This window comes from Arachis hypogaea, chromosome 4 (genome assembly GCF_003086295.3).
Source record: "Arachis hypogaea cultivar Tifrunner chromosome 4, arahy.Tifrunner.gnm2.J5K5, whole genome shotgun sequence".
Taxonomy (NCBI): domain Eukaryota; kingdom Viridiplantae; phylum Streptophyta; class Magnoliopsida; order Fabales; family Fabaceae; genus Arachis; species Arachis hypogaea.
This window is the reverse complement of record NC_092039.1, coordinates 15,625,063-15,636,798: the sequence shown is the minus strand read 5'-3', so window position 1 is coordinate 15,636,798 and position 11,736 is coordinate 15,625,063. Positions and strand designations below refer to the sequence as shown.

The following is an 11,736-nucleotide window of genomic DNA, read 5'->3' as shown; positions in this document are numbered from 1 at the left end:
CAAGTTAAATTTGGACACACACAAGAATAGGGTAAAAATGTGCACTAACCACAGCAATATTCCTCTTACTAAATTTTGTAAATTTATAGCAATATTCACTTCTGCATGTTAACCGCAAGAACCATCATCTTTCAAAACTGACTTAAATAGGGTACAAATGTGCACTAACCACAGCAATTTAGGACTAAAATAAACAGAGAATGTACCACTATTTAAAACTGTCCCGCAGCCAATAGTTCAATTGTAAAAATAAAGATCAGAACCACATTTGTTTGTAAAAATAAAGATCACTACTCAAATATTATTTAACTTCAATAGTTCAATTGTCCCGGGAGGAACTTGCAGCTGCCGACTTGTCCCAAGAGGAACTTGCAGCTGCTGACTTGTCCCGGGAGGAATTTGAAGCTACCGACTTATCCCGGGAGGAATTTGCAGCTGCTGCGGACTTGTCCCGGGAGGAATTTGCAGTTGCTGCAGACTTGACTTGTGATGTATTTGCAGCTGCTGCGGACTTGTCTTGTGAAGAATTTGCAGCTGCGGCTGCTGCTTTAAGTAGATTCTTGTACCTCTTTTGCTTTGGCATATCTGTATAATGGATCAAATCAATAATTAATAAATATAGAATAAAATGTGGTCAAAGCTTAGTAGTTCCATTAAATCTTGTCTCAATTTATGTAAAATTTACAAACAAAATTAGTTACAGGTTTTAAATCACAAGATTTTCATTTCTGTCCTTTTTATTTTTTAGATAAAATAATAGTTGGAAATAAAATAATTAATAAGTATAGATAAAATGTGAATTATAACTAAATGAAAACTTAAATATAAATTTCATACCATAAATTAATTTAACCTACTAACTATTCCGACATGTGTTCGTCTTCTCCAAAGTCATCATCTAGTAGTTCATCATCTACCTCATCTCTTAACAATGATAGATTATCACCATTTTCAAATAAAGAATCCAAGTTTTGCTCTAACCATGGCTCATTCTCGCATGCTTCATCATCTTCATTTTCTCCCATATTATATGAGTCTCTTGGCTTCAAATGCATGACAACACTCCAATCTTTATTCACTTCATCATTGACAAAATACACCATTCGAGCTTGTGAGGCTTCAATATATGGATCATCCTCCTCTCGGTCACCATTGTGTATTACTCGTGAAAAATTAATGGAAGTAAAACCCCAACTATCCTTTCTACAACCCCATTCTCTAGTGGTGTCAGCCCATTTACATTTGAATAAAGTAACCCGAAATCGGCCATTGTAGTTTAGTTCTATAATATCTTCTAATTTGTCATAATATGACAAATCAGCATTCCTAACATTAGCATCACTAGCGCTAGCAACACAAGGAGTTGAAGACATTAAGAAAACTCCACTATTCTGGGTCTTTAACCTATTGTCTCGATTGGTAGTTCGAAAGGAGAACCCATTGATACTAAATGTAGAAAATCTCTTGGCATAGATTGAAGATTGAAGATTCTCTCACCACTACTAACAAGCGGCGAATAAAGAACAAAAGAAAGGATTTTTTTCCTTTAAAAAGAAGAGGAGTAAAGAAAAGATAAAGCTAAAAATTCTTAAAGAAAAGATAAAGCTAGATAAAGATAGAAAAGATTTGTTTATTTGTGTAAGAAAAGTACATGAAATAGAGGAGATTATTTTTGATAAATTATGTGTAAGAACATAAGGAAAATATTGCCTTTGTACCTTTATGAAAGTTTTAACATTGTGTATCCTTTCCTCAATAGGCTGTATCAGTTCAGCAAATTGCAAAGTAGAAAAGGATCATATAAGGAAACTTCAAACCTAAAAGCAAAAGCAAAGCCTGAAGAGACGAGGGAAAGAGGCTCTTTTGTGAGTAAAATCCATACACCAAAAATTATAACTTGGTAATAAGGTGATCTTTCATCTTATAGTTGAAATTACCAGTTAACAAGCTCCATTATACAATGTTTAAATCAATGAGCTCCTATACAATTTAATAGAGAAACTTTTGTAAAAAAAGTATAATTCCCAAATTTCAAAACTGAATTTCTCTACCAAAAAAATTTCAAGAGACAAAAAATTGAAGTACTTAATAGTTTAGTCAGTTGTAGCATGATACTCAGTTTCACTACTTTATATTTTGCACATTGACTACTAAAAATGAATATATTGTCTGGAATTTGAATTCAGACATACTCTTCTGATTAATCTGAGCAATCCGAAAATAATTTGACTCAGACACCAATAGTAAACTACAAGAGTTCAGTGAGAGAAGATGACACTGAAAGAGGGGAAAAAAATAAAAATGAAAAAATCAAAGCCTAATTGTTTCTTTCTTGTTTTAGCACTCAAGTCTCAACTAATGAATGATCATGTTTTGGAGGTTCTTCAACTATGACTTTCTGCAACACAAACCATACCTGATTGAAATTGAAGACACAGCAGTGTGGAGCAGATAGAAAAAATTCACATTTTCAATAGAACTAAGAGGATAAAAAGAATCAAACTTGTAACAATTCAGTCGATTCAAAAAAGTTAAATGTTACATAAACACATCCAAATCAAGAACTGGTTGAACTGTAATACTAAAAATTAGTAATCCACAGCATGATGGGACCTGGGTGGGCTACACAGCTTAAAACATAAAATTGAAGCTGCAATTATACTACTGGCAGGTACATGAAAAATCTAATTTGGATATTGACACAAATAAACAAATAAGTTCCAGCAACACAGCAACCCATCAGTATATGCAGCAACAAATTAGGATGACATTGATGTTCCAGCATATATTTAAACAGCTCTACTAACATTTAGAGGCAAGGAAAGTCCAGAAACAATATGACAGGCACAATCAAGGAGCAGGAAATGACCATCAGAAATTACAATTTCATCAATTTTGGCCATAATCCAATTAAAAATCACAATGGTAACACATGATTAATCCAAAGAATCTAACCCGGCAAATTGACCCAAAACATAAAGGAGTTGAAGTTTAAAACCAACACAACAATGAGAAATCTGCACAATACTCCACAATATCCCAAGAGAAATCACAATGAAACACAAGAACATGACAATAATCAGGCACACGAAGTAAGAACCACTTAAATCAACCAGGAATAAACTTAGCACATAAACTATCCATCATCAGGAAAATAAGGAAAAAAACTTAAGAAGCATATTTACCAAATATCATAACCCTGACCAATAAGTTGCTCAGAAATTCCCCAAGCAGAATGCCAGGAACAAAGTATAGGAGCAGAGAAAACCAAAAACCAAATAAAGAAAAACTCCAGCCTCAACATCATTCAAGAAGAAGAGTTAATGATCTATTTTTTCAGGATAATCTCAAGCAATAAGAACGCAATTAAACTCCATGAACAGAATGCCACAGGCACAAGCACGATCAAGCGGTCAGAAATCAATGAATACAGAACAGAGCCCTACTTCACTAAGCTTATTCAGTCTGAACTCATTCATGAATTCACTATATTAAGAAATAGCAGGATGAAATAACTAGCAAAATCCAAAACAATAATAAGAGTGGCAGTAATTGAACCATTGACACATGCATCGAAGTAAATACATAAGGAAAGAGAAAGTGAAGTTACCGTCAATCCAAGATCTGATATCGTCGACTAGTTGAACGAACACAAGACCCGATCGGCGTCAATCACCCCCACACCAACGTCAATGGAATACTTCAACACAAGCTCCAATCGCGGAGCTGTAGAGAAACAAAAACCCCCCAAAACGAAGAAATCAGTAACTGGCGGAGAGGGAGAGGTACCTAGAGAACTTGAGAGGGAGCTGCAGAGAAACAAATCAGTAACTGGCGGAGAGGGAGAAGTACCTAGAGAAATCGTAACCGGTGGAGAGAGGAGAATCCGAGAGGGAAGAACGGCGTTGTCGGAGATCAAGAGCGAAGGGAGAGAGAAGGGAGATCGAGAGCACCGTTATATTGTGTTTCATTTAAGGCTAGGGTTGCAATTCTTTTGTTTTATATATGTGTGAAAACAGCGGTTCAAAACCGCCATAATCACCCAGAACCGCCAGAAAACACAAAGTTAATTATGGCAGTCAAAAATGCCATAATAACCGGGTATTACGGCGGTTCTTTAAAACCGCTGTAATGTCAATGCCATTTTAAACTCTTTTTTTTGTAGTGGAAGTGAATACAATTGAGCTCCGAGGCATCCGAGCTAAAGAAGAGTTACGACCGCAGCCTGGAGGGAAGACCGAAGAAGTCCAGATCAGGCAAGAGGACGGAAAAAATACCAACATAGGAGCCAATCTGAAAGAAGACTTAAAGTAGAAGCTGATAAGGCTCCTACAAGAGAATTCCGACCTCTTTGCCTGGAAAGCCTCCAACATGCTCGGGATAGACCTCAAACTCATGGCTCACAAATTGTTGGTGTACCCGGGATCCTGACCTGTCCAATAGAGAAGGCGGAAGCTCGGTCCTGAACGAGCACAGGTGGTCGAAGAGTAAACACAAGCCCTCCTAGAGGCTGGCTTCATTAGAGAGGTCAAATATCTGGCTTGGCTGGCAAATGTGGTGCTAGTCAAGAAACAGAACGGCAAGTGGAGGATGTGCTTTGATTACACTGACTTGGACAAGGCATGTCCAAAAGACCCATATCCTCTTCCAAATATTGATACCCTAGTAGATTCCAGCTCGGGATATCAATACTTGTCGTTCATGGATGCGTACTCAGGATATAACCAAATTCTGATGTACAAGTTGGATTAATAAAAAACATCTTTCATCATGCCTAGAGCAAATTACTGCTATGTGGTTATGCCCTTTGGGTTAAAGAATGCAGGAGCCACATTTTAGTCTTTCCAAAATCTTTCATATCAAACTCTCAAAATTTAGTCTTTCCAAAATCTTTCATATCAAACTCTTCTTTTAGAGATTTTATAATGCTTGGAATCCAGATGAAGATTTCTTTATGAAAACACATGGGAAGATATCATCATTCTTGAATCCATTTTTGGCCAAATACTCAGTAAGACGATTATACCACATTTGTCTAGATTGCTTTAGACTATATAAAGATCTTTGCAATTTGACTGAGTATAATCCCTGCGAATATTCATTGGATGGTTTAGATATCTTTAGTTGTATTTTAATGGTAATAGAGGAAAAACTCCATGAAAAAATGGTGGTTCAATTCTATGCTGTTTTATAGGCAGTTAGAATACAGGTGTGGGCTAAGTAACTCAATGGATAGTTTTGGTCCTGTTAAAAATACCAGTGCAAGTGAAGACCCAATTTTGATTGATATGGAAAAAAAACTTTCCTAGCTGGAATGATAAAAACAATTCTAGTTACAGTAGTGTTTATTATTTAGTCGGTGTCAGGAACATTAAAAATTTTCTATCTGATAAAATTCTTTTAGTTAGGGATAACAATAGGCAAAGAAACCGTTATTCCATATATTTTGATATTGAAAATCAATTTTTGGAGATTTCTAATGATCCTTCTTTTCTAAGTGAACCAGAAAGTTTCTTCAGAGACTTTCATATAGATATCACGATCTAATGATCCGTATAAATAAGCTATTATCACATCCATTAGATGCATATCTAGTTTATGGTATGTGGATAAACTGACCAAATAATGCAATATTATTGCATCCACTACAGGAGAATATGTTTCTTTATAATCTATACCAGGCCTTTGTGAAAAACCTTGTGCCACAAGTCGAGTTTTGTAGCGTACAACTTCATTTTTCTCATTTTGTTTTCTCACAAATACCCATCTGTATCCAATAGGTTTTACATCTTCTTGTGTACGAATTACAGGTCAAAAGACTTCACATTTTATAAGTGAGTCTAACTCAGCCCTCATAACTTCTTCCCATTTCGACCTTCCTTTGTCGACATTCTTCGACTGTTCTTGGCTCAAGATCCTTATTTTCCTGCATGATGTGTAATGCTACATTATATGCAAATATTTCATTGAAAATTGTTTTATTTTGGTCCCATTTTTCTTTTGTAAAGACATAATTTATCAAGATCTCGTCATTTTTATAATTTTCAAGCACCTGAACGTCTTCTGGCGTCAAAACTATATCAGAATTTTGGATAACTGCAGGTGTATTTACTATGTCTTTATCTTTTTCAATAGGAATAGTATTTATCTCTTTTCTTTTTCGAGGATTTTTGTCTCTGGAACCGACAGGCCTACCACGCTTCTAACGTGAATTTGTTTCGGTGGCTATTTGTCCGACTGAGACATCAATTCAAATTGGAGTATTTTCAACTGGTATGTAGGATTTAATAATTCTTTTCATATCAGAAAATGTATCAGGCAATTCATTTGCTATTCTTTACAAATGTATAATCTTTTGAACTTCTAGTTCACATTGCTCTAACCAAGGATCTAAAAGCATCAAAGATGATGCATTTCAATTAAGTTCTTTTTCAGGAAGCTTATTCTTTCCTCCTAATGTTGAAAATTTTGATTCAACAAAATGACAATCTGCAAATCGGGCTTTAAACACATCTCCTATTTGTATCTCAAGATACCTCATTATAGAGGGAGAATCATATCCAACATATATCCCCAATTTTTTTTGGTCCCATTTTGGTGCGAGAAGGTGGTGCAATAGGAACATATATCACACATCCGAATATTCTTAAACGGAAAACATTTGGCTGCTAGCCAAAAGCTAGTTGCATAGGAGAGAACTGATGGTAACTTGTTGGTCTCAAGCGAATAATAAGTACTGCGGCATGTAAAATAGCATGCCCCCAAGTCGAGGTTGGGAGATTTGTTCTCATAAGTAAGGGTTGGGTCTAGCAATTAATTGGAGGCGTTTAATAAGCGATTCTGCTAACCCATTTTGTGTGTGAACATGAGCTACTGGATGTTCAATTCTTATTCCGTTAGCCATACAATAAGCATCAAAAGTTTGGGAAGTAAATTCACCAACATTATCAAGACGATTTGCTTTGATTGGATTTTTTGGAAACTGTGCTTTTAGTCAAATAATTTGAGCAAGTAATCTCGCAAACGTCAGGTTGTGAGAAGATAATAAGCGCACATGTGACCATCTTAAAAATGCGTCTATTAGAACCATAAAATATCTAAAAGATCCACATGGTGAATGAACATGTTCACATATATCGCCTTGAATCCTTTCTAGGAATTCAGGGGACTCAAATTCAATCTTTACTGGTGATGATCTTAAAATTAGCTTTCCTTGTGAACATGCAGCACAACAAAATTCACTAGATTTAAGAATCTTCTAGTTCTTTAGTGAATGTTCATGGGGATTTTCAATAATTCTCTACATCATGGTTATTCCCAGATGACCCAATTGATCATGCCAAACTATAAATTCTTTTAGGTTGGTAAACTTCGGGTTCATAATGGCATGTGATTCAATTGCACTAATTTTAGTATAATATAACCCAGATGAAAGTGAGGGTAACTTTTCTAATATAACATTTTTATTTGAATCATGAGTTGTGATACATAAGTACTCATGATTTTTCTCATTCATTGTTTCAACATGATATCCATTTCGGCGACTATTGTTAAAACTCAACAAGTCCCTTAGAGACTTAGTAGATAATAGTGCATTATTTATTATGAACATTGTTCCTTCGGGAAACAAAATTATAACTCTTCCGAGACCTTCTATCACATTGCCTGAGTCAATAATGTTATTAACACATTCTTCTTTTAGTACAAGATGAGTAAAATATATATTAATTTTGAGAATGGTATGAGAACTTGCAATATCTGCAAGGAAAACATCTTTACTATTTTGTCCTTGCTATTTTCTTTAAAGACAAATAATAATAATAAAATGAGTAAAAATATATGCACAGTAAAATTATTTTCTTGATTGTTTTTCTAAGAAGTACTGTACATAGTCTCATATACTAAAAATTTTATTATTATTATTATTTTAGAACTTGACACATTTAGTAATTTTGAAATTTATAAACATAAATATTTTATTAAATATTATTTATATACATCACAGTTAAAATTCAAATATATAGAAAATAAAACTTAAAAGTTTTTTTACATTATTTATTTACATAAGTACTAAACCCAAATATCAAATTTTTCCATCATTAATCAAATGACCAATATTTTCTTCAGGATCCACAAAGAAATCAGATACTTCATAATGAGTGGTGTAATTTTCAGCAGCACTTTGAAACAAAATTCGTCTCCTTTCCTTTGTCGTCATTTTTTAAGGATGTTTGATAAAGATAAACTAGGTGCCTCGAGGTACAACAGGTACTCGGCCAATGGCCCTTTCCACCACAACGGAAACATTTATCCTCTGTTGATTTATTTTGCCCATTATTTCTTTCTTTGTCCCACTTCTAGTGAGATCCTTTCTTGTGAACATAATTTTTCTTCCTTTCATAATTTTTCTTGTTACTAAAACTTTGCCATTTACCTCTTCTGAGATAATGATTTGCCGCATTTGCTTTAGAAAATAGGGTGGCGTCAGCTGGGCGCATAGTTGTCAGAACCGAACCAGTGATTAAACCGATAAGGTTATTAGGTCATTGGATTACTGGTTCAACCGGTGGGTCACTGGTCGAACCGGTTAACCTGGTATAATTAAATAATTATGTAAAATTTAATTATTTTTTCTTTATTATAAGTATTTTTATTTTATTTTTATAAAAATAATTATCATTTTCAAATTTTAATACTTTATTAATTAATTTATATTTATTGTATTATTATATTATTATAAGTAAAAACTTACATACAGTTAATTTTCATGTGAAGTTGATATTTAAAAACAGTTGGATAATTTGACAAGTTTAACTAAATATCATCTAACGATTTTCAACTATCAACTTCATACGAAGACAACTGCATGTGAGTCTTTACCTATTATTATATACTATAAGTATTTATTGAAAAACTAACATTAATAGATATCATATAATCATGAAAAAAATTATGATTAATAATTTTTTTATCTTTTTAATATATATATTTTAATAAAATTTATAGTTAAATAAAATATAATTGATTTAAAAATTAATGACTTTAAAATTAAAATTAATTGAATATAAGTAAATAGAAAATTGCTATATGTATTATAATTTGGATATATATTAGTAAAAAGCAATGTAGCTTGGTGGTTAGATTGTCTTTCTTGAAACCTTGGAGTCAGCAGTTCGAAACCTATGAGAGCCATTTTGAAAAATTTTCCAACAACCACACAGCTTTGACACTTGGCACGCCGGAGCTCATGGAGAGCATGGTGGACTTGCAGAACCCAGATGCATGTAGTTTTGCCTTCAGTTGGGACCAAACGGTTTGGTTCGGTCCAGTTTTCATCGGTTTTAGCCGGTTCGTTATGGGTTCAACCGGTTCATTTTGGTTCTCTTCCTTAACTGGTCCTAACCTTGGACCGGACCGGTATAGGATCTGATTTATCGGTTTTTTGGTCGAACCGACCGGTCCAGTCCGGTTTTTACAACTCTGGCTGGGCGTACTTCATGATTTTTTAAAAGTAACTCATTGTTGCGTTTAGCAACAAGAAGGCAAGAAATTAGTTCAGGATATTTTTTAAATTCTTTTTCTCAATACTGCTGCTGCAGGAGCACATTTGCATGGAATGTCGAAAACGTTTTCTCTAACATGTCATTATCGGTTATCTTTTCTCCACATAATTTCATTCGTGAGGTAATTGGAACATTACTGAATTATATTCATTTATGGATTTAAAATCTTGTAAACGCAAGTGCGTACACTCATATCGGGCTTGAGAAAGTATCACTGTCTTTTGATGATTATACATTTCTTCAAGATTTTTTCACATATCTACAGGATCTTTTAGTGTGAGATATTCATTTTTTCATCCTTCGCCAAGATGACAACGAAGGAAGATCATAGCTTTAGCTTTATCCTTCTGGGATGCATTATTTTCAACCTTAATGGTATCTTCAAAATCTATTGAATCAAGATTGATTTGAGCATCTAGTATCCATAATAAGTAGTTGTTTCTAGATATATCAAGAGCATTAAATTCAATATGAGAGAGTTTTGACATAATGAAAATTTATTACCTGAGTTTTCTTATATTTTGATCAGAATTTCGTACTGATAACGTGTTGTGAAATAAATAACTAATAAATAGAAAATAAATATAAAATAAAAAAATATAAATAAAATACTCTACTATCAGTATTCACTAATATTATTATCTTAATATAATAGAGATGATTCATATATATTTATATATATAAATTGCAGCATGCATAAAGACAAAGAAAGAAGAGTATTTTTATATTCATAGTGTGTTCCAATTGCTTCGGCCTATATCCTTATTTATATATGTGCAATATTAACTTTTTCAAATCTTAAAAATCTTGTACCGTCTTTCATTCAATGTTTGTACCGTCTAAAAATATTTAATTGAAAGAATAAGTCATGTTGAGTGGACACTCAGTAAATATTCATATTATAACACAATGCAAGTTTTAAAAAGATTTTAAAAGACTGCATAACATAAAACCTCCTCCATAATAAATGCAAGCTAATTAAGCACAAATTATTTAATTAATAATCAGGATTAGCCAAAAGGAAAGCCTCAACAAGCTTAACAACACCTTCCACTTTGGTTTGAGAAGTCTTAAGGTCTTGTTCACTCATCTTAGCATCACCCTTTGTGAAGAACTGAATATGAACCTTCCTAAGGGACCCTCCATTGGGTGCTTCCACCATTTGGCTCTCAAATTGGACCTTCTCCAATGTCTCAACCAACCCTGTTCCCCCAATTATGCTGAAGTTGTACACAAACTTTTCAGCATCAATTTCATCCACTCTGTGAAGAATATACTTGCTTTCCCCACCTGTAACAAAATTCTTTTTTATTATTGTTACTAATTTGACATCATGATCATTAACTAATAGTTAGTTCATTTAAGGAATTTAACAATTGTTTTCCTTAAGAAGAAGTGATACCCCAATAACCATAGTATATCATAGTAAAAAAAAAAAACACTATAACACAAATAAAATTTGAAAAATAACTCCAATATTTTTTAATGCCCTTAATAATTTTATTTAGTCTTTTTACAGAAGGACTATTAATTTGCTAATTCATATAAAGAGAGATTAAAATCACTTTTATTTACTTGAGAAAAACACACACACGCATATTTGACATTATCAAAAAATAATAATTGTATTATTTTGTGTTTTTTATATTTTTATAATATAAAAATCAATATTTTAGTTTTTGAATTTTTTATCAATGATTTTTAACACTAAGAATAAAAAATATACAAAAGATATAGAGGAAAATAGCACATGTAACAGTACTACCCTTCTAAGCTATATATGTATGATGATGATGATGATGATGATCTAGGGTACCTTCAAGGATGGTGATCTTCTTGATGGTTCCAGCAGCTCCATCACCGTGAGTGAATTCAATACTTTGAATGGGTTCGACGATCTTGGGGATGAGATTGTGAAAATCTAAACACATGGCTTTGAAGAGCCTCGCAGGAGGCACAGCAACAGGAGTAGCATATTCCTGAGTAACAACACCCATTAATATATTAATTGTTCTTAGTTGAAGATGGAGTGTGTACAGATTTTTTATCTATGCATGATATATGCTGTGATTTAGGATTTGGAATTATCTCTTTTAGTGGCAACAATAAGTTTCTATTTCAAGGGAGAAACAACAAGCATGATAATATATTATATGTTCTTAAAATTTTTTAT

At 33.2% G+C, this 11,736-nt stretch overlaps 1 protein-coding gene across 1 annotated transcript; it reads right to left on the bottom strand.

Annotated features, from left to right (window-relative positions):
• Window positions 1-10,434: 10,434 nt before the first annotated feature.
• LOC112796383 (pathogenesis-related protein 10) lies at window positions 10,435-11,736 on the bottom strand. Its single transcript, XM_025838816.2, has 2 exons — window positions 11,380-11,736; window positions 10,435-10,853 (listed from the first exon to the last, which is right to left on the bottom strand). The coding sequence occupies exons 1-2, from the start codon at window positions 11,558-11,560 to the stop codon at window positions 10,561-10,563; spliced, it is 474 nt and encodes a 157-aa protein (XP_025694601.1). The 5' UTR covers window positions 11,561-11,736; the 3' UTR covers window positions 10,435-10,560.